The 24,426-nt window shown below is 41.7% G+C and overlaps 1 protein-coding gene across 1 annotated transcript; it reads left to right on the top strand.

Moving 5' to 3' along the window:
* Positions 1-22,554, top strand: PGK1 (phosphoglycerate kinase 1). Its single transcript, XM_023202333.1, has 11 exons — positions 1-365; positions 6,537-6,587; positions 10,103-10,258; positions 10,375-10,519; positions 13,670-13,773; positions 14,408-14,527; positions 18,993-19,107; positions 19,353-19,532; positions 21,042-21,219; positions 21,612-21,710; positions 22,074-22,554. Exons 1-11 carry the CDS (start codon positions 301-303, stop codon positions 22,112-22,114), a joined length of 1,254 nt encoding a protein of 417 aa, XP_023058101.1. The 5' UTR covers positions 1-300; the 3' UTR covers positions 22,115-22,554.
* The last annotated feature ends 1,872 nt before the right edge of the window (positions 22,555-24,426 follow it).

The raw sequence follows: 24,426 nt of genomic DNA, 5'->3' as shown, positions 1-24,426 counted from the left end.
GCCGGACGTGACAAACGGAAGCCGCACGTCTCACTAGTACCTTCGCAGACGGACAGCGCCAGGGAGCAATGGCAGCGCGCCGACCGCGATGGGCCGTGGCCAATAGCGGCTGCTCAGCACGGCGCGCCGGGAGCAGCGGCCGGGAAGGGGCGGTGCCGAAGGCGGGGTGTGGCGCGGCAGTGCAGCCCCTGTTCCTGCCCTCGTGGTGTTCGGCATTCTTCTTGTTTCCCGAGCGCACGTCTGCAGCAGGCTCCCTGGTTGTCCGAATCACCGACCTCTCTTCCCAGCTGTATTTCCAAAATGTCGCTTTCTAACAAGCTGACGCTGGACAAGCTGGATGTTAAAGGGAAGCGGGTCGTTATGAGGTAATCCTGCACGTTTGCCCGCGTGGCCTCTGTGCTCTGTCGCAAACCTCTTTGGCCTGAGCCGACTTGTTTTCTCGTCTGCTCTACGTCGCTTTTAGCTTTTGGCTGGGCCCCACGGGTCCTAGGCTTGGAGGGCGAGGCTGCTCACGGGTTTGGTGGTTTCTAACCGCATTTTCTGCAGCCCAGAAAGCAGCCGAAACCCCCTTCGGGGATGGGTCTGACTAAGGAAGGGCTGAGATTGCTGCTGGGACCCATTTTGTCCTTTTTCCTATTGGTGAAATGCAGTTCCGTTGCCTCCACCTCCCAGTCGGCTAGATGAGACTTAATGCTTAGCCTGCAAATCTCTAGGCTTCAAGGAAGGGACCTTGAAAGGTCATCTTGTTAATTTCCCTTCCCCCACGCTCCTAGATCGTCGCAGACAAATGAGAAACGGCCCACATCTCACAGGTCCCTGCACAAAAGGGTATCTTTCCAAGAGGATGTTGATTTAACTGTTCAGGAGTAGACCCCCCAGTCCCCCACCACTAAAGAATTGGGGTGGGAGGGTAGGGCGGGGCGCACCGGAGGAGGCCCTGCAGAGCTTATGTAACAGGCCTCTGCTGCCCTGCAGCGTGGTATCCTTGGACTCTTGGGCACAGGATTTGCATCAGGATTGTGACATACTAGGTAATGGTAGAGCAGGGTGTGGCTGCTCATACTTGCTGGCCTCCAACCTCATCCCCACGTGTGGCTAGAAAATCAGAATTTTAAAAGTGGGAGAAGGTTCCTTGTGCACTTTGGGTCTCTTGCTCTGCGCATGTGGATCTCTGGTCACTTGCCAACACGGCTTCTCTCTTCTTATCTGCCAGAATTGTTGGTATAGTGTGGAGCTTTTACCTTTATCCTTTTTGTCACGTGCGGTATATTTGTGCATGCCAGGAGCAAGGTGCAGGAGGATGAGTCGGTATGTAACTGATGGACTTGACTGTTCATATACCTTAACAGGATCCAAGAGTGGTGTTTTTGAGGGGTCATAAAGGTTTCTGTTGATAGCATTTTGCAACCTTGACCTTTTTGGGAAGTGGTTGATTGATGGGTAGGCATGTGGCTGGTGTAATCTAGCCCCTTTTTCAATTTGGGCAGGTTCAAATGAGGGCTTGTGTTGGATATTAACAGACAGATAAGTCAGTAGGAGATCTCCCTTTACTCTAACTTTAAACATACGAGGACACGTTTGAGTTAGGGAAGTGTATGGGTACTCTAAAAGTACGTGTAGCTCTCCCCTTCTCTCTTATTTCACTTTGGTCATTATTACTTTGCAGGTAACCTCTGCCCTGCTGTGGAGATAGAATAACCCAATACTTTACGTCCATGAAAAATACCTGGTTTCCACATTTCCCCAAATGGCATAGGCCTTTGTAATCTGGACAAAGTAGGAATCACAGCCATGTTAGTACTAGAAGAGTGCCCTTTCTGGCCCTCATATAATCCTAATAAAAGGGGATAGACCCTGTAAAAAACAGGACAGGTGGACATTGGCATGCAACTAGCTTTTAGGTTTTAATTAGTTGCTTGCATCTCCCCTGTGTTCGAGGCTGATTCTTCCAGATGCATGGACCAACTAAAAGACAAGGAGTGGGACATCCTGCGGATAACCTTCCTATAATTGCAGTCTTGGGCTTTATTTCCTCTCTCTGTAGGGAAACTGGCTTGAAGAAGCTAGCTGGGGGTGGGATTGTAGGAGCTGCTTAACTTTTCTCCCTCTGGACCTAATAAAGTTTCATTTAGCACACACCAATCCAAAGCCTTGAAATGATTGGCTAGTCATGTTTTGCCGATGGAAAATGACCTGTTCAGGGTTACTGAACTACCAAATTGGTGGCAGAGCTGGGAGTAGAATTTGGGTCTCCTTGGCTATCAGCTGGATCCTCTAGATCAGCTAGATATTCGAGACAATATCAGCTAGATATTCGAGACAATGACCAAGGATACGTTGAAATAGACCTTTCTCCTGTAATAGACCTTTCTCCTGTAATCTGGATACCTTCTTATTTAGGTGAGGACAGGAAGTTACATCGTTCCCTGATTATTAATGTATTTCTTGTGAACAGAGAGTTTCGTTGTAGGCCTACTTTTTTGGAGGTGCCTAGGCAGCCATGTGGTGTCAGCTCAATTCTTTTTTGTTTCAACGTGGTGGTTGCTGGCAGTGTTTCCGGAGTGGGGCTTCCTGAGTAGTGGCTGCCTCATTTGTCGTCTTTGTCCTGCAGAAGTGAACTCTGGTATTTGCTGACTCTTCTGGTCCACTGGTTTGGATTGCCAAGGGAAATTGATTTGTTGAGGGAAAATGGGGTAGCCAGAAACCTCTGACTTGTTAATTACCAGGTTCCATCTTAGTTTTTTAGGACTCCCCAGTTGACTTTACAGCCTCTTTGAATACACTTCTGCTTATTTTTGTGGTAATTTCCTTTCTTTCTCTCATAGGTTGCCAGTCATCCTTTGCTTGCACTTCCTTTTTGCTTGCTCCTGCCTTTTTTTTTTTAAACCTCACTGGTTTTCTCTAACCTGTTGTAACTTGTAAAGAAACTGCTTTGATGTAGTGGGAAGAGAAACCGGAAAAAATTGAGAGCAGAGAAAAAGTCTCTAAGACACTCACAAATATCCCAGTTTTCCATGTGGGGCAGTGAAGCATTGATGGACATGGTTCCTTTGAGAGTTTTTAATGGAACTGGACTTGGTACCTGAGATTTCAGGGGATAGAGACTTGATATTCTTTTTTTTTTTTTTTTTGAGACGGAGTCTTGCTCTGTCGCCCAGGCTGGAGTACAGTGGCCGGATCTCCGCTCACTGCAAGCTCCGCCTCCCGGGTTCACGCCATTCTCCTGCCTCAGCCTCCCGAGTAGCTGGGACTACAGGCGCCCGCCACCTTGCCCGGCTAGTTTTTTTTTTTTTGTATTTTTTAGTAGAGATGGGGTTTCACCGGTTAGCCAGGATGGTCTCGATCTCCTGACCTCATGATCCGCCCGTCTCGGCCTCCCAAAGTGCTGGGATTACAGGCTTGAGCCACCGCGCCCGGCCGAGACTTGATATTCTTATTCCAGCTAAACCAGTATATTTTGTAATGTTTTATTTTGAAATAATTAAAGATTCATGGGAGGTTACAAAGTTAGAGAGGTCTTGTGTTCACCCATTTTCCCCCAATGAATGCATCTTACCTAATTATAGTACAATATCAAAAGTAGGAAATTGCATTGGTATAAAGTGTGTGTGGTTCTATGCCATTTTTACATGCATAGATTTGTGTAACCACCACCACAATCAAGATACAGAACTATTCATTCAATCACCACCAAGATCTCCTCCTTGCTACCCTTTATAATAATAACCACCCCGTTTCCTAACTCCTGGTAATTACTGATCTGTCCACTGTTTCTAAAATTTTGTCACTTCAAAAATACTATACAGTTAGAATCACGTGGTGTATAACCTTTTGGGATTAACTTTTTTCACTTAGCATAATGTCCTCAAAATTTATCCACATTGTCACATGTATCAAAAGTTCATTCCTGTGTATTCTTGAGTAGTATTCCATGATATGGATGTATCATAGTTTCTTTAACTATCATTGGAGGGTATTAGGGTTGTTTCTGTTTTGGGGCTATTACAAATAAAGCTGCTGTGAACATTTGTATACAAGTCTTGGTATGGACATATGCTGTCATTTTTCATGGGTAAACACCTAGGAGTGGAATTGCTGGGCCACATCCTTTTGAGGTATCATCCCCAGACTGTTTTCCAAGGTGGCTGCAGCATTTTACATTTCTACCAGCAGTATGTGAATAATGAGTTTCTCTGCATCATTACCAGCACTTGGTGGTGCTATTATTTTTAGTTATTCTTTGTTCTGATGGATATGTAGTAATAACTGACTTTGTGCCTGAAGTAAAGCTCAGGAGCGTAATAAGGAAACGGAAAAAAAAAAAAAAAAAAAAAGGAAATTGTGCATATTTTATGTAAAATGGAACAAGTAGAATCTGTAGGCAAGAGCAGTTTCTGTGTTGGAGTCCTCAGAGGAGAAGTAAAAGCAGAGCTGTTTGAGTGTAGGAGATGAGGGGAGGTAATCCAGAGGGCATTGAGGAGAGAGTATAAACCAAGTCTAATTCATTAGTAAGCTGACACCATGGCAGCTAGGATAGATGAGACAGATTCTTAGGTGTCTCTGCCCAGAGATATTTCTCTCTGTAAGGGTTGGGGGTAGAGAGTAGCACTGCAAGAAGTGGCTTGTGCCCATCCTTTTGCGATTAGTCCTTTTGAGCATAGGCCTTCTGGGAGGTTGCATGGGGCAAAATGACCCATGGTAATGGGATACTCTCTCTTCTTTGGAATGTACTTTAAGGCTGGCAGGCACTTTCTTCAGGATATTTAAAGAAGACAGAGAATCAAGTGGCCTGAAGCAAAGTAGAGTGTATTTCTTTCATCAGAGGCTTACTGCCTTTAATTTTGAAGACTTTAAAACATGTTTTAATATAGAATTATTTTTCTTCAACCTACCTTTGGAAAGGCTGTTCTTCAGTGAGGTGGATTGGAGTTCAGGCCTAGTGGATATAGGAAATTGGTGGTCTTCTCAGTATGTCTGTAGGAGTTTGTAATTGCCTTAGCCTTAGAGAGGAAGGGGTATTTAAAAAGGCAGATGAAAAAGATGGAGGCTTATAATCAAGGATAGCAGCAGTCTTCCTGATTAGGTCATACTTCACTGTAGTCCCTTTGCAAGTGATGCTAGCTGTTTTTAGTAGTGGTTGATGTACTTGTCAAATCACAGAATTACATGTTGGAGAAACATATAACAACAACTAACACTTTTATGGCACTTACTGTATGTCAGGTACACTTCTAAGCACTTTACAAATTGCTGGCTGACTTAATTCTCTCAATAACTATGAGGTAGATACTGTCATCCCCATGAGAAAAAAATCACTTAAAAATGATCATGGTAGGCACAGACCTTAAAAATAGCTACTATACATTATTGTTTTCATTCACATTGAAGTAGGCTGAGGTTCCAAGGAGTTCAGAATAATTGGTTCTTAAGAATGGTAACACAGTAATCTGTTGGGTAAGAGAGACTGCAGTGCATTATTATCTTGTGTCATCTTGATTACTTCCCTTCTAATTTGCCTGTTTGTCAGGAGGGCTGGGGCACATGTCCCACCCTTTCTTCTCAGGCTTTTTGAAAGAGGCTGTCTTATGTTAGTGTGTATTGCTTGAAGGACCCCTAGTCTTAAGGCCCCAGACTTTCTCCAAAAAGAATGATTTTCTCAGGCCGGGCGCGGTGGCTCAAGCCTGTAATCCCAGCACTTTGGGAGGCCGAGACGGGTGGATCACGAGGTCAGGAGATCGAGACCATCCTGGCTAACACGGTGAAACCCCGTCTCTACTAAAAAATACTAAAAAACTAGCCGGGCGAGGTGGCGGGCGCCTGTAGTCCCAGCTACTCCGGAGGCTGAGGCAGGAGAATGGCGTAAACCCGGGAGGCGGAGCTTGCGGTGAGCTGAGATCCGGCCACTGCACTCCAGCCCGGGCGACAGAGCGAGACTCCGTCTCAAAAAAAAAAAGAATGATTTTCTCTTAGTGTGTTTTATTTATTTTTCCAGTTAATTTTTTTTCTCCAGTCATGTTAGTTTCACGAGGACCAGAAATAGTATCAAGGGAATTAGGATTAAGATGCATTCCTTATTATTCCTCACCCCTCCAGCTGCTACCCAGATACTATTGTGCCAGACCCAGACAGATAATCTTTTTAGATGGAACTGGCTTTAGCTTCCCAGATCTTCAGGGCTAGTTCCTGTGATTTAAGTTAGGTTTTATTTTTTAAAAATTCTTTTAAAAGTATGAGTATATACCTAAAAGGGCACAAATCACAATTTCAAAGAATTACCACAGAATGAGCACATTTGTATGATCACTGAGGTTAAGAGATAGAACATTACCAGAACCCCAAAGCCTCTGGTGTCCTATCCCAGTCACCACTCCCTCCATCCTCCCCATGACTAACCACTATTTTAACTTTTAATGCCACTGATTATTTTTAAGATGAGATTTGAATTTCCGACTTATTTAACTGGTTCATTAAAAGTGCATCTCCTCATCTTTGATGGAACAATAAGTTGATCATGGTCTTGAATCTTTCTTTTTTAGAGTCGACTTCAATGTTCCTATGAAGAACAACCAGATAACAAACAACCAGAGGTAAGGTCCCTGCTAAGCCTTGGGCTGGGTTTAAATGTGTGGGTACATAGGATGAAATGTTTTTCCTTTCATATTGTGTTATGGAACTGTAGCAACTTGAGACATACGATTTTGGCTTTCTATCAACCCACTATCTGATCTGCTTTCTTATTTATGAGAATATACAAATGTAAGCAAAATATTTAAGAAAGTGATTCCCTTCCCCTTGTTTTTTGAAAATTGGAAGAATTTGGAGTTCATTTTTTTTTTTTTGAGACCCTAGATAGGGTCTCACTCTGTCACCCAGACTGGAGTGTAGTGGTGTGATCACGGTTCACTGCAGCCTTAACCTTCTGGGCTCAAGCAATCCTCTGGCCTCAGCTTCCCGACTAGCTGGGACAACAGATGCATGCCACTACGCCTGGTTACATTAAAACAATATGTTTTTGTAGAGATGGGGTCTCACTGTGTTGCCTAGGCTGTTCTCAAACTCCTGGACTCAAGTGATCCTCCTGTCTTGGCTTCCTAAAGTGCTGGGACCACAGGTGTGAGCCACCACACCTGGCAGAGGTATTCATTTTTAAAGAATATAAAAGTTGGCTGGGTGCGGTGGCTCACACCTGTAATCCCAGCACTTTGGAAGGCCGAGGCAGGAGGATTGCTTGAGGCCAGTAGTTCGAGAACAGCCTGGCCAACATAGTGAGGCACCATCTCTATAAAACACACAAAAATAAAAAGAATATAAAAGTTTAAAGTTACTTGGCTACTCTTGCAAAATGAAGAACTATGAAAGAGAAGGATTTTAAAAGTACCAGTAGTTATTAAGGTTATGTGTAGTTTTACAAGCCCTCATTCCAGATGGCTCAGCTAAAGTCAATTTTTGAGAATTTTCATTTGTTTTTGCTTCTAAAAAACAAACAGGAAAGACTTCAGAAGTACATTTTCAGTCAGTTTAGCTGCTCCAATGTCTTGGATCCAAGATTTAGAAACAAATTTTAAGTGAGAGTACTGCTCTTGCTTTTGACTAGATTGTAAAAGGTCTTTATTTATTTTTGTCTTTACTTTTTAATTTTTAATTTTTGTAGAATATATATATATATGGGTTACATGAGATATTTTGATACCATCAAGAAGGTTTTTATTTAATTATTATTATTTTTTTTTTGAGACAGGGCCTTGTTCTGTTGCCCAGGCTGGAGTGCAATGGCACAATCTTGGCTCACTACAGTCTCTGCCTCCTGGGCTCAAGTGATCCTCCCATCTCAGCCTCCCAGGGAGCTGGGACCACAGGCGTGGGCCACCACACCTGGCTACTTTTTTGTATTTTTTTTTTTTTGTAGAGACAGGGTTTTGCCATGTTGCCCACGCTGGCCTTGAACTCCTGGGCCCTGCCCACCTTGGCCTCTCAAAGTGCTGGGATTACAGGCGTGAGCTACTGTGCTCGGCCTATTTTAAATTTTAAATGAAGGGTTGTATTGGCAAGGTGCTTTCCAATGATGTAGACCAGTGGCATCTAATAGAAATATAATGTGAGTCAAATTGTATTAATTAAATGAAAGGGACATTTAACTTTTTTGGTACTAAGTCTTCAAGATCTGGCATGTGTTTTTATACTTACAGCACATCTCAATTTGATCTAGTTATATATCTAGTACTCAACAGACACACAGACTAAATGACTGTCGTATTGGATGGTGCAGATATAGACCCAGAACATTTTCAGGTATTGGTCCCAGAATAGAGCCTGTCATTTTGCCAAGCACATCCCTTATATCTGTTAACTATTAATAGCATAAGATATTTTAGAAATATAACTTCTTTAATCATTCCATTCTTTGCTCAGATGTCATCTTATCAGACTGTCCCTGGCCATCCTGTCTAAAAATCTCCTCTACCATTGTTCTCCAATTATTTTTGTCCTCAAAAGTAGGGAGACAAAAATGAGGAACAATGGTGTGTTTTTTCTGTATCTCACCATCTGATGTATTACATGTACACACACATACGTACATGTTTATTGTCTCTCTCCATTAGAATTTCACTTCCATGAGAACATAGACTTTTTAAAAAAGTTTTCCGTTTCATTCTCAGAACCTGGAATGATGCCTGGCACAAAAGAAGCATTAACTATTTGGTGAATAAATAAATGCTTTTCTTTATCAATTTTAATTTCTTATAAACTGGCAAAATGGCAAGTTAGTAGCAGGTTTGTAACAAAACTTTTAAATGTCTAAAGGGAGTTAATTTTTTGATTAATTTGTAATGTAATAAATGTGATACTTTATGGAAACCAAGCTCTGTACAGTGCAATTATTTTTTCCTACATAAAAAAGTGACTTAGTATCTATTAATATAATAGGTGCAGAAAAGTTACTACATGTTTTTGATTTTTCCCCAGATTTCCTTTGATGGTTTCAAGATTTGAGAATTTTATGTATTTTCCATAGTCACATAAGAAGAGTGTGTTCAGGGGTCCCCAAGACCACCCACATATCTCATGATGATTTACTAGGATTCAGAGTTGTTCTCATGGCTAAAGTTTATTGCAGTGAAAGAATGCATGACAAGATTAGGAAGAGGAAAAGACCATGGGGCAGTCTAGAGAAATCCATGGGCTTCCAGTTTTCCGTGAGGGGACACATCAAGTGTTTTTCTTCAGCTGTGAAAAATGCAGTAATTGTCTGCAATGTTTCTGCCTGGAGAAGCCTGCTAGAGACTCAGATCCCAAGATTTTTGTTGGGAACTGGTCACGTAGGTATCCTCTGCCTAGCAGCTACCAAAATTCCAAACTTTGGCTGGGTGTGGTGGCTCATGCCTGTATTCCCAGCAGTTTGGGAGGCTGAGGCTGGCAGACAACTTGAGCCCAGAGTTCAAGACCAGCCTGGACAACATGGCAAAACCCCTACAAAAAATACAAAAATTAGCTGGGCATGGTGGTGCATTCCTGTAGTTCCAGCGACTTGGGAGGCTGAGGTGGGAAGATCACCTGAGCCCCCGGGGACATTGAAGCTGCAGTGAGCCGAGATTGTGCCTCTCCACTCCAGCCTGCTGGGTGACAGAGTAAGACCCTGTCAAAAAAAAAAAAAAAAAAAAAAAAAAAAAAAAATTCTAGACTTCTAGAGTGGGGCAGGTGTTCAGCATAAATCACCATGTTTGTATAGACAGTCTAGGAAGAGCGAATAGCCCTTGTTGGTCTTGTCACTTGTCAGTTAACTTTGAAAGCCAAGTTCCCAAGATACCAGCCAGGATCCAGTCTTGCAAACAGGTCCTTCTGTAGATAGCAGCCTCAGGCCTGCTGTGTTAACTCTTTTCTGTGAAAGGGGCAGATACATAATGAGATTGTACAATCCTAGGTGGAGGGTTGGCATTGTATTTAACTTCTTCCCCTAAGGACCACCACTGAATTACTGATAAGTAGATTTGAAGGAACTTAGAGAAGAAAAGGAACTTTATGCTTTATGAGATTGTCAATAAAGTAGTTCCCACTAATTTCTAGGACTAACTTCCTTCTGTTTGTTGTCTCTTTTTGGTTGCAGGATTAAGGCTGCTGTCCCAAGCATCAAATTCTGCTTGGACAATGGAGCCAAGTCGGTAGTCCTTATGAGCCACCTAGGCCGGCCTGATGGTGTCCCTATGCCTGACAAGTACTCCTTAGAGCCAGTTGCTGTAGAACTCAAGTCTCTGCTGGGCAAGTAAGTGCCAGGCTCTGGTGCTGGTAGACTTTGTGGTGGGGGAGGTTGTCAAGCATGTTGTTACTGGTTCTTAACTTTCAGACTGCTCAAGTGTTTTCATCTCTTCCTCTCCTCAGGGATGTTCTGTTCTTAAAGGACTGTGTAGGCCCAGAAGTGGAGAAAGCCTGTGCCAACCCAGCTGCTGGGTCTGTCATCCTGCTGGAGAACCTCCGCTTTCATGTGGAGGAAGAAGGGAAGGGAAAAGATGCTTCTGGGAACAAGGTAGGACCTGTGATTTTGACATTATTGGGGATGAGGGCCTGAGTCTGTAAGAGACTGGTTGAAGAATAGAGAAAGCTCATTTAGTTTTCCTTAGACACCTTTTATTGAAGTATACAATACACAGCTTGATGGATTATCTCAAAGTAAACACACTTGTGTAACCACCACCTAGGTCAAGGGATAGAATATTACCAGCGTCCCAGAAGCCCTCCTTCATGTTCATGTGATGTTTAAATATGTTTGAAAAGTATGTGAACACCTTTGTCGTGGAAGAGTATTCGAAAGTGAATATGATGGTCATGATGATGTCACCTTGGATTTAAGGCATTTTCTTAAGACATATAAAGCATGTTCCTTTAAATCTCTCTTTAAGATAAAGAGGTACAGGTATCACCTTATTTCATAAAGAAACTAAGCCTCAAAAAAAAAAAAACTTTAGTTTCTGAAAGGCAGTCATATGATTAAAGTTAGAGGCAGTGGTGCTGTTGGTGGGCTTTAGAGCTCAGCCCATTCAATCAGCAAACTTTTTCTGTAAATGGCCAGATAGTTAATATTTTAGGCTTTCTGTGTTGTGCAGTCACTTCCGTCTGCATATAGTCTCTGTTGGAACTACTCATCTCTGCCGATGTTGTGCAAAGCAGCCTAGATAACTCACCAAACAGATTATTGTGAACTGACAACCGGAATTCAAATATTCAATGATAAAACTGTCTCTTTGCAGATGACTTTGAATTTGCCCATTGGCTAGAAAGGAAGCTGAAGGCATTTTTTAGTACTTTCCACTATTCTGGTCTTTAGTGTCTCAGAGAACAAGATGCTCCGAGTCTAGTATCTCAGTCTCCTTTGGCTTCTCACATTTCTTAAGGTCATTGGGAGTGCCTGCTTTCAAGCAGTTTCTGTTTTTAGCACCAAAGGTGCTGGTCTTGCCTTATCCTGCTTTTGGCATGGTCTTGCTACAGTATTAGGAGTCAAATGCTGACCTAAAATTTGGTGTCCTTTTAAACTGGAATTCATGATGCATGAACTCTAGGGCTTAGAAGTGGCAGGAGGCAACGGGCAAATTGAAGCAAAACTTTTTATTTAGGAAATGATGAGCTGACTGTGCTAGTCTATGACTTTTAGTTAATTGACTTGACATTCACTATCCAATGGCTTTTAATACCTGAAATTTCAGGAGTCAGTCCCAAGTTCAAAATGGATTAAAAAAACAAAGTGAGGCTGGGCACGGTGCCTCACACCTGTAATTCCAGCACTTTGGGAGGCTGGATCATGAGGTCAGGAGTTCGAGACCAGCCTGGCCAACATGCTGAAGCTCCGTTTCTACTAAAAATACAAAAAAGTTGGGCATGGTGGCAATTGCCTGTAATCCCAGCTACTCGGGAGGCTGAGGCAGGAGAATTGCTTGAACCGAGGAGGTGGAGGTTGCAGTGAGCCGAGTTTGCGCCACTGCATTCCAGCCTGGGCAACAGAGCAAGACTCTGTCTCAAAAAAAACCACAAAAACAAAGTGAGGACATGAGGACATAAACATTTTCCCTTTATCCAAAGTGCCCACATTGATCTTTTAAGGGCCTTCTCTTTCTTCTAGTTATTTGCAGATCAGTAAATGAGAAATGAGTTCTGATTGATATTGTTTATTTCCATGGCACCTTTGTTCATGAAGAGCTTTCAGTTTACCCCGTTTTTCCTTAAATATCTTTTTAAAGAGACAGGGTCTTGTTCTGTTGCCCATGGTGGAGTGCAGTGGCATGATCCTAACTCATTGCAGCCTCAAACTTGTGGGCTGAAGTGATCCTCCTGCCTCATCCTCGTGAGAAGCTAGGACTACAGGCACATACCACCATGCCCAACTGACTTTTACTTTTTTTTTTTCTGGTAGAGACGGGGTCTTGCTATGTTGCCCAGGCTCATCTCGAACTCCTGAGCTTAAGTGATCCTCCCATGTTGGCCTCCCAAAGTGTTGGGATTATAGGTGTGAGCTACTGCCCCTGGCCTCCTTAAATAGTTCTTAAATGGAGGGGTTATTATGCCTTTTTGACAGAAGGGAAAATTTCAGAGATAGCAACTTACCAAAGGTTACACAATGAATTAGTGTCAGAGCTGAATATAGAACTCAGGTCTCCTTACATTTGAGCATTGTTATAATTACTACATGTGTCATCTTCCAATCACTAGTGGCAGATGTTATTCTATTCTAGAGAGGTTATGGGAGTGCCACAGTCTTCAATTTTAGCATTAGTGCCTCAGCAGTTCTTTGGGTCTTTAGGGAAAAGCCCCATTTTTTGTGGCAGTCCCCTTCACCTCCTTGATACATAGGAGCATAGGAGTGGGCAGTGACTAAAATGAACATCCGCTTTGTGCTGTGTACTCTTCTGTGTCATGTCTCCTTTCATCTGGCTTGCTTCCTGTGCATCTTTGCTTAATCTCCTGCCAGAGACTCTCTGTTTTGCTTATCCTCCCATCTTGCTTTCTGTCCCCTTTGGGGTATCCTTTGATGGCAAGCTGACATTTCAAAGCTCTATGTTTAACTTCTACATTTTCTTCCTCTCTCTTTTTGTAGAAGTATATTTCTTGTGTTCTCAGATGCCTAGCTTCCAGAGAAGGCCATAAAATACCTCTTTGTCAATGTAAAGTGTTTCTGAAGTCTTTTCTGTTGTCATGTTTCCATCTGCCTTCTCTGTCCCAGCTTGCCCTTGTTGCTTTTATAAGGAATATGTGTGAGAGCCCCTTTCACTTCACAGAAAGGCCTTGGTAGCCAGCAGCTTGAGTCAAGTATGATACTATCACAAGGAGAATGTTTAAAATGAGAAACGAAGTCAAGGAGAGGGAAGGATAATCAGAACCTTGAGCTGAAGGCTGGGAAGAGGCTAGTGGGATGTTGTTAACTTCATGTGATTAGAGGTTAAGCCATTGTTCAGGAATACTAGGTTTGCAATTTGAGGGAAGTTAAGGGAGGGTAGAAACATGTAGAAATGACCAAAGTACCTGGAATATTTGGAAGAAAGAACACATCCTACTGCCGGTTGTAAAAAAATCACTGTCCCACCTACTCAGGGTCTTTAGAGATGTTTAAGAGGACTCTTGGTATATGAAATGCTTTTATAGTTGTCTTTGGAGCTATCACATTTTCTGTTTTTGTTTTTCTCTATAGGTTAAAGCCGAACCAGCCAAAATAGAAGCTTTCCGAGCTTCACTTTCCAAGCTAGGGGATGTCTACGTCAATGATGCTTTTGGCACTGCTCACAGAGCCCACAGGTGCCAAGAACCTTGTTGACTACCACACTAAGAACAGCATTCCTGTTTACTTGAGTAGCCCAAGCTCTGGGTTGCTTTTGGAGAGTCCTGTATTATACTGTAATCCTTTCAGCTTCTCTAGTTGAAACTGTCACTGTGGCTCTTGTTGAGTAGCTCTCATCCAAAGAGCAAATAAAAGTAAAAAAATGTTGGTGACTGTAGAGCCTTTTGTGGAGTTTCAGGAAGAGGTTGCTCTTTCTTACCTTAGATACTTTGTACAGAGTTATCCTTTTATGAACGTTATAAGAGCAGACTCTCATGCTGTCAGTAGGAAGAAAATTGAGGAATCCTCTTCTGCTATCATCAACCGGCCAATTACTTATCTGTGAATTGCCCTTTGGCCTGCTGAAGAGTGTTAATTGGGTATCTTAAATTCTACCTAAGTTCATTACTTTTTACTCTTTCCCCTTGACCTTGCATTATTAGTTAAAAATCTTATCTTGTACCTAAGTGTTTTTTGTTGCAATGTAGGGATGAAAACCATGATTTCTTGCAGTCCAAAAGTAGAACTATTTTAGTGATAAGGAGCTGGCCTCTAGGACTAGGAGGAATGATAGGGATTGACTAGAATTTGAATGTCTTTGATCTTTTCTAGCTCCATGGTAGGAGTCAATCTGCCACAGAAGGCTGGTGGATTTTTAATGAAGAAGGAGCTGAACTACTTTGCCAAGGCCTTGGAGAGCCCAGAGCGACCTTTCCTGGCCATCCTGGGCGGGTATGAAGAACTCTTTAAGATCATGCTTTAAGTATTGTTTGCCTGGTAGTAGGCCATAACTTGGGTGGTTTATTGTCATACAGCTCAGTCACACTGGGTAACTGAGGAGAATTTAATAAAGGAACTATAGGCTGGGCATGGTGGCTCACACCTGTAATCCTAGCACTTTGAGAGGGCCCAGGCAGGAAGATCGCTTGAGCCCAGGAGTTTGAGACGGGCCCAGGCAACAAAGTGAGACCCCATGTCTACAAAAAAATTAGCTGGGCGGTGGTGGTATGTACCTGTGGTCCCAGCTACCAGAGAGGCTGAAGTGGGAGGATCACTTGAGCCTGGGAGGTAGAGGCTGCAGTGCACTGTGATCACACCACTGCACTCCAGCCTGGGTGACAGAGCAAGACCCTGTTTCAAAATGAGTGAATGAATCAATGAATGAATAAATAAATACATAAAATACAGAGGTGTGGGTAGGGTTCAGGAAACCGCAAAGGGACAGTACAGTAATTTGGGGCTAGCAACAGGCATCACCATCTCTAGGCCTGAAGGGACAAAGGGAGGGAAATGGTTATCAGAATTCAGAGAGGACAGTTGGTGTGGAGAGAGCTATCTGATGGGAACTGTAGCCTTTGGTCAGAGGACACAAGATCTGGTAGTGAGGGGGAGCGAGGGCAATAAATATTCTAATCTTTCAGTCTCCTGCTGCTGCGCTCCCTCCTACCCTCAATTTGGCTGAAACCCAAATGGAAACCAGAGGGCAAGAAAGCTCCTTGATATAGTCCATGCAGGTCCGCCTCCTGTGACACAACAGGGTAGAGAAGGATAGAAGATGGCTCTGCAGGGAAGAATGGGAAAGATCCACCATAGGTGCTCATCTAGCAATTTTGAAGTGCGTGAGCCTTTTACATACATACAACCTGGCAGTGTATAACTATGAAAACCTCTTCATATGTGTTTAATATATAATTTAGACCTAATTTCTCCAGATTACATACCTATTTTATTTTTTCTCCTATAGGGTAAGGCAGCAAGTAGATAATGATTTTCTAATGGCTTAGTTAAAAATAGAAATTTCAGAATTGAGGGTTGAGAGGAGGATAAATTTTAGGTGATAAAGCAGGGATAGAGAGCCAGCACTGCTTGGATAAGACAACTTTCTGTGACTTGGTGTGGTGATCTAGGTAGCAGCCTCTTTATGGCTGGAGGCCCATTACCCTTCTATGAGCAGAGTTTTTTCCCCCAGGGGAGTGAACATACTCTTTCCTGATGAAAATTGACTCTGGAGTTGGGTGTCAATTTCGGGTAGTATAGTTGCTTATACTGTTTGGCTCTGTGTCTCCAGCCAAATCTCATCTCGAATTATAATCCCCATGTGTTGTATAATCCCCATTGGATCATGGGGGCGGTTCCCCCCATTACTGTTCTTGTGATAGTGAGTTCTCACTAGATTTGATGGTTTAAAAGTGTTTGGCAGTTCCCCCCTCGCTTGCCTCTCTTTTGCCACCATGTAAGATGACTTGCTTCCCCTTTGCCTTCGGCCATGATAGTAAATTTCCTGAGGCCTCTCCAGCCATGGGGAACTGTGAGTCAATTAAACCTTTCTTTATAACTTACCAAGTCTCAGGTAGTTCTTTATAGCATTGTGAAAATGGGCTAATACAGTTGCTCTCTAGGCTTTATGAGCCCAGTTTCAGAGTCTTAAAAATAACTCAGGTAGATACAGGTTGTTGTGTCTTGTTCTTGGAAAAAGATATATATTCCTGGGCTTTGTTCTCCAACTTTCTGTAGACCTGGAATATGGGAGTGAGTGCCACCTATTGCCACCTTATGGTTAGGTTTTTAGGTTCAGACTGAAATAGCTGTTATGGGGAAGTGGATGTGAGATTTTTTTGCCACCTTTCTTGCAGTGTAGTTTCCCTAGGCCATTAACAGTTTTTGGGAAAACTTTTATTTTTTATTAAACAAGCTTTATTGTAATGAACACTCATATGTACAGAAGTTGAGAGAATAGTATAGTAAACTCCCAGGTACCCATTACCCTGTTTCAACAATTAATTGACATTTTTGCTAATCTTGTTTCTTTTATGTCCTAACTGTTTTGTCAGGAATGTATACACACATATATACACACACACACACACATATGTATATATTCCTGACAAAGTGAATATAAGTGAAATAAATGTGTGTGTGTGTATCTATCTATCTATCTATCTATCTATTTTTTTTTTTTCTGCTGCCCAGGCTGAAGTGCAGTGGCATGATCACAGCTCACTGCAGCTTTGACCTTCTGGACTCAAGCGATCCTCCCACCTCAGCCTCCCGAGTAGCTGGGACTACAGGCATGCATCACCATGCCTGGCTAGTTTTTGAATTTTTTTTGTAGAGACAGGGTCTCACTATGTTGGCCCAGGCTGGTCTTGAACTCCTGGGCTCAGGCGATCTGACTGCCTTGGTCTCCCAAAGTGTTGAGATTACAGGTGTGAGCTTGTGCCTGTAATGTTTTTAAGTTAGCCTTAGACATCATATACTTTCACTTACGTAGGTTTGAGTATCTCTTATCCGAAATGCTTGGGACCATAAGTGTTTTGGATTTCAGATTTATTTTTGGATTTTGGAAGGCATGGTACTTACTAGTTGAGGATCCTAATCTGAAAATATGAAATCTGAAATGTTCCAATGATATTTCCTTTGAGCTCAGACAGTTTTGATCTTGGAGGATTTCAGATTTTTGGAATAGGGATCCTCAACCTATAATACTCCTGTATACATCTGGTAACTGATAAGCAGATTTCTTTTAAATAATCACCATATTATACCTAACAAATTTAGCAGTTTTGTTACTATCATCTAATACCCAGTCTGTATTCAGATGTTCTTGATCATCTCAGAAGTGTCTTTTTACAGTTGGTTTGTTTGAATAAGGATTCAAATGAAGTCCATGCATTGCCTTTGGCTGTTAGGTATCTCTTGTAATAATCCCCTAGTTATTATTTTCATTTTGTTGATTTGTTGAAGAAACAGGCATTCGAGCTGTAAGCTATTCTTTAGAAGAAATTGAACTCCTTTCTAACTGCTTTCTTCCGTGTGTGTGTGTGTGTATTTAAAACTATCTTTATCCTTGGTGGCAACCAATCTTTACAACTGAAATAAATAGTAAATAGTTTCTTGCCATCCGTTCACCCACATCACTGTTGTTTCATACCTTCTTTTCACAAATCCTAGCATAGGGTCTCTCACCGGATAGGTATTATCTTGTTTATTGAATGAAGAAAGAAACAGACGCAAGGTGATTTGTCCATGTAAGTGGGATTTAGTTATATGGGAATATTTATGGAAGGCAAGCTATTACTTTGTTTCTCTTTAGTTTGGGTCTTTTTTGTCTCATAGGGAGATGAAAGATAAATGTGTGTTTATCTTATTTCCATCTACTAGAAAATAAACTCCCAAAGGGTAGGTCTTTCTGTTGCCTTTGCCCTCTGATGTTTCTCAAAGACCTAGAATAGTGCTTGGCACAGAGTAGGTGCCCCGTAAATGTGTTGAATTGGGTGATCCAACAAAAATAAATGCCATAATGAAAATATCCCGGCTGGGCATGGTGGCTTAGGCATGTAACCCTAGTGCTTTGGAAGGCCAATATAGGAGGATCACTTGAGCTCAGGAGTTTGAGACTAGCCTGGGCAACATAGTGAGATCTTGTCTCTACAAAAAAATTTAAAAAGAAAAATTATCCAGGGGTAGTGTTGTATGCCTGTAGTCACAGCTACTTGAGAGGCTGAGACAAGAGGATTGCTTGAGCCTAGGAGTTCCAGGTTACAGTGAGCTATGATTGTACCAGTGCACTCTAGCCTCGGCAACAGAGTGAGACTTTGTGTTGAAAAGACAGAGAAAAAAAATGTCCCAGCAACTGAGTATAGGGTATGACTTCAGGAATATCTATTTTTGTTCAGTATATATTTATTTAGTATACAGTCTGATCCCTGCTCTAAGGTTAGGATAATTCTGAGTGTCTCTAGGATCCCACAGTTAGCAATCGTGCTTAGACACAATTAGCAACCTTGATGCTCTGAATTGTGTGTGTGTGTGTTGGGGAGTGTGCAAAATAGATTTGGAACCCATAGTTTCCTTAGATAAGAGTAGGTCTTCTCAGCCCTACTTAAACAAAGAATATGGATTTAAATCTGTTGTCCATCAGCTTCTAGGTGGAATTAAAAAAAAAAATGTACTGATGGTAAGTGGGGTGAGGAATTTTTAAAAAGATGTACTGATGTCTGGAGCCATACCTTAAAAGGATTTCTTAGAAATGGATTGAGTTTTTGGGTTGGAGAAACATAGAGCAAAGTTAGGCAGTACTTTTGTCACTTTGAGACTTTCTTTGTTCCTGTGCCTTGAAATAGAAACTCAGGTTCTATGTAATATCACTTCTCTAGTCCATTGTTCTTTAAGTGATGATTCTTGCTTTCTCTTCTAGAGCTAAAGTTGCAGACAAGATCCAGTTGATCAATAATATGCTGGACAAAGTCAACGAGATGATTATTGGTGGCGGAATGGCTTTTACCTTCCTTAAGGTGCTCAACAACATGGAGGTAGGAAACCAATGCCAAGTGGATGTGAAATAGCTCTCCATGATAATAGCAGGTTGTATAAATGTAAAAAGAAAACAGTCTTTTAACATAAGCCCTGAAAACTCCCATTTTTATTTATTTTGGCAAGTCTTTTGTCTTTGCATTGTTCCTTTATACTGTATTGTGTCTGGTTCCTGTTCGCTTTGTGAGGCAGTCTTGTTCTTAGTATAGATGCTGACCTCCATCATTTTGGCTCCCCTGTGTAGATTGGCACTTCTCTGTTTGATGAAGAGGGAGCCAAGATTGTCAAAGACCTAATGTCCAAAGCTGAGAAGAATGGTGTGAAGATTACCTTGCCTGTTGACTTTGTCACTGCTGACAAGTTTGATGAGAATGCCAAGACTGGCCAAGCCACTGTGGCTTCTGGCATACCTGCTGGCTGGATGGTGAGTCACTTGAGTGGGTTGGTAGTGTGAGTGAACAGAAACTTTGTGGTATCAATCATTCATTGATTCAGCCAATCAACAAGCATTTTAAAACAATCTCTATCAATCTCTATAGGAGATCTCTGCCAGAAAGGGCTCCGAATGTTGCATTGAGTCCCTCATTATGGAAGAATCCGTGGGAGAAAAGCAGTGCTATTGGATTACTGGCCTTCAGTAATGTGTTGCAAAACCTTTTTTTTTTTTTTTTGAGACGGAGTCTCACTGTGTCACCAGGCTGGAGTGCAGTGGCACAATCTCAGCTCACTGCAACCTCTGCCTCCCAGGTTCAAGCAATTCTCCTTCCTCACCCTCCCCAGTAGCTGGGACTACAGGTGTGCACCACCATGCCCAGCTAATTTTTGTATTTTTCGTAGAGATGGGGTTCCACCATGTTGGTCAGGATGATCTTGATCTCTTGACCTCATGATCCACCCGCTTCAGCCTCCCAAAGTGCTGGGATTACAGGCGTGAGCCACTGTGCCCGGCCCATTTTTAGTTTTATCTGTTTTTTCTTCATCTGTTTAATGTGTATTAAGTACTTACTATGTGCTGGAGATAGTGTCATGTACTTTCAAGGTTTGGGTTGTTTTGGATTATGTTGCTATCTAGAAAGCTATATAAGAAAACTTTCTCATATGAAAAAATTAATAAGTATACTGATTATAATCAGGGAGAAATGTAAGTGTATATTAAAGACTAATATAGTTGATTTTAGGGTGCTCCAAATATCATTTTGATTGCTGTGTAAAATTGTATCATGTTTTTACCATGCTAGTTTGCTTATTTTTCTTTTGTCAGGCATTCATGTATTATTTAGTTCAATGTTTCTCAAAGTGCGTTCCTAAGACCAGCAGTATCAGTATCATTTTTGGAACTTGTTAAAAATGCAAGTTCTTGGGCCCCACCCCAGACCTACTGAATCAGGAACTGGGGGTGGGGCCCAACAGTCTGTGTTTGAATAAGCTCTCCTGGTGATTCTCATGCGTGGCAAAGTTTGAGTACTACTGATCTAGTTCACTGTCATTCTCAACACTATTGACATCTGTTTTTTTGTGGGGGACTGTTGAATTGTAAGGTTGTTGAAAGCATCCTTGGCCACTAGATGCCAGTAGCACCCTCCCAAGTTGCAACAACAACACTCTCTCTAGACATTGCCACATGCCTATCTATTGTGAAGGGGCAGAACTGACCCTGGTTGAGAACCATTGATCTAGTCTTCACTAACATAAATAGTGTGGCTAAGAATGTTTTTATTAAATAACTTTTGAGGTTTTCTTTTAGTCTTGATCTTCCATACAGCAGAATTTTTGAGTACAAAAGGCATGAACAGGTTTATAATTTTAAAGACTGAAGAGTACCATTTGGTTCTAGAAGAAACTTTGATGTACAGCCCTGAGTTCTGTTCTTGGTGGAGGTAGTGTTTAAGTAGCTTTTCTTGATAGCTCATCTTCTCTCACCTCTACCCGTCAGGGCTTGGACTGTGGTCCTGAAAGCAGCAAGAAGTATGCTGAGGCTGTCACTCGGGCTAAGCAGATTGTGTGGAATGGTCCTGTGGGGGTATTTGAATGGGAAGCTTTTGCCCGGGGAACCAAAGCCCTCATGGATGAGGTGGTGAAAGCCACTTCTAGGGGCTGCATCACCATCATAGGTAAGTGGTACTATACAAAGCTACTACCAGTATAAGCTGGCAGAATTCTGATCAGAGGAAGGTGGAGTGGAGAACTACTTCTGTGTCTCTTTATTCTGGGTAAATCTTAAGAACTAAACAGGTAGATAATTTACAGACGAGCCTCTTGGTAAGATAGAGTTGGGGTTTATCAGCTACCTTTTGGATTGGAGAGCACACTGTCTTACAGTTTTGGTGCCAATCTGTTTTCTTTTCTTTTCTCTTTTCTTTTCTTTTCTTTTCTTTTCTTTTCTTTTCTTTTCTTTTCTTTTCTTTTCTTTTCTTTTCTTTTCTTTTCTTTTCTTTTCTTTTCTTTTCTTTTCTTTTCTTTTCTTTTCTCTCTCTTCCCTTTTTACCTGGCTTTCATTCAACAGGTGGTGGCGACACTGCCACTTGCTGTGCCAAATGGAACACGGAGGATAAAGTCAGCCATGTGAGCACTGGGGGTGGTGCCAGTTTGGAGCTCCTGGAAGGTGAGGTTCTTCTGTTTTTTGACTTATTTGGGAGAAGGGCGGGACTGTGTAGTGAGAGGTGGGTAGAATGGAGTGGAGAAAGTTAGTAAGTAGTGTTTTCATTAGCAGTCATTACTAGCTGGGCAGTACAGAGGAACTTCAGATAAAGCTTCTGGCATCCGCTGAGGCGGGGAGGGACAGATAGAAACTTGTTCTGAGAGTTATGGTCTAGTAGACCTGGAATCCAAAGTGTAAAAGTTGGCCAACTCCTGGCCATATATCCTAAAAAGAGCTGGCATGTTATTGGGAAGATAAAGTGGGGGGAGATCTGGCTTACTGGGCACTATAGTAATGCTGTCTGTATGTGTGCTCTCTCAAAAACAGGTAAAGTCCTTCCTGGGGTGGATGCTCTCAGCAATATTTAGTACTTTCCTGCCTTTTAGTTCCTGTGCACAGCCCCTAAGTCAACTTAGCATTTTCTGCAACTCCACTTGGCATTAGCTAAAACCTTCCATGTCAAGGTTCAGCTAGTGGCCAAGAGATGCAGTGCCAGGAACCCTTAAACAGTTGCACAGCATCTCAGCTCATCTTTACTGCACCCTGGATTTACCTACATTCTTCAAGATCCCATTTGAATTTCTTAGTGACTAAACATTGTGCATTCTAGAGTGCATATATTTATATTTTGCCTGTTAAAACAAGTGAGCTGTGTTAGCTTAGTTCTCTTTTGATGTAGGCTATTATGATTAGCTTTGTCACTGTTTCACTACTCAGCATGGAAACAAGATGAAATTCCATTTGTAGGTAGGGAGACAAAATTGATGATCCATTAAATAAACAATAAAAGTGTCCACTGAAACCGTGATTTTTTTTTTTTTCCTGTCATACTTTGTTAGGAAGGGTGAGAATAGAAACTTGAGGAACGCATTGCTGAATGCGAGAAGTGGGGCAGCAGCAGTGGAGAGATGGGACAATTAGATAAATGTCTTTTCTTTATCAAGGTCCTACTTTATGGCAGACATTGTGCTAGTGCTTTTATTCTAACTTTTATGTTTATCAACTTTTATGTTTATCAGTTACACATGATCATAATTTAAAAAGTCAAGGCTTGTAACAAAAAAGCCCCAGCCCATTCCTCCCATTCAAGATTCCCACTCCACAGAGGTGACCACTTTCAACTCTTGAGTTTTTCAGGTATATACGTCCATGTTTCTAAGTAATATGCTTATATTGTTCACTTCTTTTTTTTTATTTTTTAAAGAAATCTATCTTTCATACCATGGAGGAAGGCTCTATTTCACATATATTTCTACTTCTTCATTCTCAGTATAGTTTTGTCACAATTATAGATTAGATCAAAAGTCTTCATACCTAATACTCACAGCTGAGCTATGTAGTATGCACGATTGAATTTACTTATGTAACTTTTATTGTCTTTGGCGTTAACAGTGTTTAAAAAAATTTTCTTTTTCTGTGTATACCCATCAGTGATTCATTCCCAAATCTTCCAGAAGTGTGTCTCAATATATTAAAACATATTGAATAATCCTTGTTAGAGTTATCCCTGCAGGAGTCCTTGGTGCTCCTTTTCCAATTTGTACTTGATGCCCTCTAAGTAAGCTGTACAGCTAACTATTGCTCTGGGATTTCATATAACCTTCTTGGGGATTCCTTTTACCTCCTGTGTTAGACTCCTGTTTTCTGGATTCCCCCTTTTCCCTCTTTCTTGGTCTACTTTTTGTAGAACACAAGACTCTACTAGCTTTCTGAGAAACGGTGCCTGGGAGGCAAGATCTCTAAGACTTTGTAAGTCTGAAAATGTCTTTATTCGACCCGTATGCTTGATTCCTAGTTTGGCTATATATAGAATTTTAGCTTGAGTATCACTTTTTGAGACTCGAAGCCACAGTTTCATTGTCACTGTTGAGAATCTAATGGCCATTCGGATTCTTTCATCCTCTTTATAATTTTACCTTCCTATCTCTTTCCTGTCCTTTTAATGGAGTTTTGGGAGAGAGCAGAGGTAAACATGACTTCAAAAAGCCATGTCTGACCAGAAATTCTGTGCTGGCAAGATATGTATTTCACCTTTAGGGACAAAGAAATAGTTAAACTTTTGGACAGGACCACAGAGCTACTGAGTAACAGCAGGGATTCAAGTCCAGGTTTGTCTGGTTCCAGTGGTTGATGCTTTTCCAATGTGCCTCCCTCCCTGACATGATGCTTCTAGACTCTATCCCTGACACGATGCTTCTAGACTATTTTGTTTAACCCGTGATAGAATAGCAAAAGAAAATTTTAGTGGTTGCTCTGAACAAAACAAATTTGAAAGCTCAAGTTTTTTCTTACTTCATTTGTATTTTAGTTAGTACTGTACCCGTATTTGTAGTTAATTTTAAATTGCGCTATGTTTCTGCATACCTCTAAGGGTACTCAGGAATTCTAGTCCAATTTTTTTGACTCTTTTTCCTACTGATTACCTTTCCTCCAACATTTACAAAATTATTTCAAATGGAACTGAAAGAAGCATAAACTCCCATAAACCCAGCACCTAGACTCTACAGTTGCCAACATTATCTATCCAACAATCTCCGACTGTACCTTTTAAGTACTTTCTACTGGACTGTTTCCTAGTTTGTTTCCAGTAGAAAGTACTTAAAAAGTACCCCCCATTTATTTGGGTTGTTAACCTAAAGAATGAATGGGGGAAACTCCAGTCGTAAACAACTTGTCAGGC

Source organism: Piliocolobus tephrosceles, chromosome 12 (genome assembly GCF_002776525.5).
Source record: "Piliocolobus tephrosceles isolate RC106 chromosome 12, ASM277652v3, whole genome shotgun sequence".
NCBI classification, from domain to species: Eukaryota; Metazoa; Chordata; class Mammalia; order Primates; family Cercopithecidae; genus Piliocolobus; species Piliocolobus tephrosceles.
This window is presented reverse-complemented; position numbering and strand designations above follow the sequence as displayed.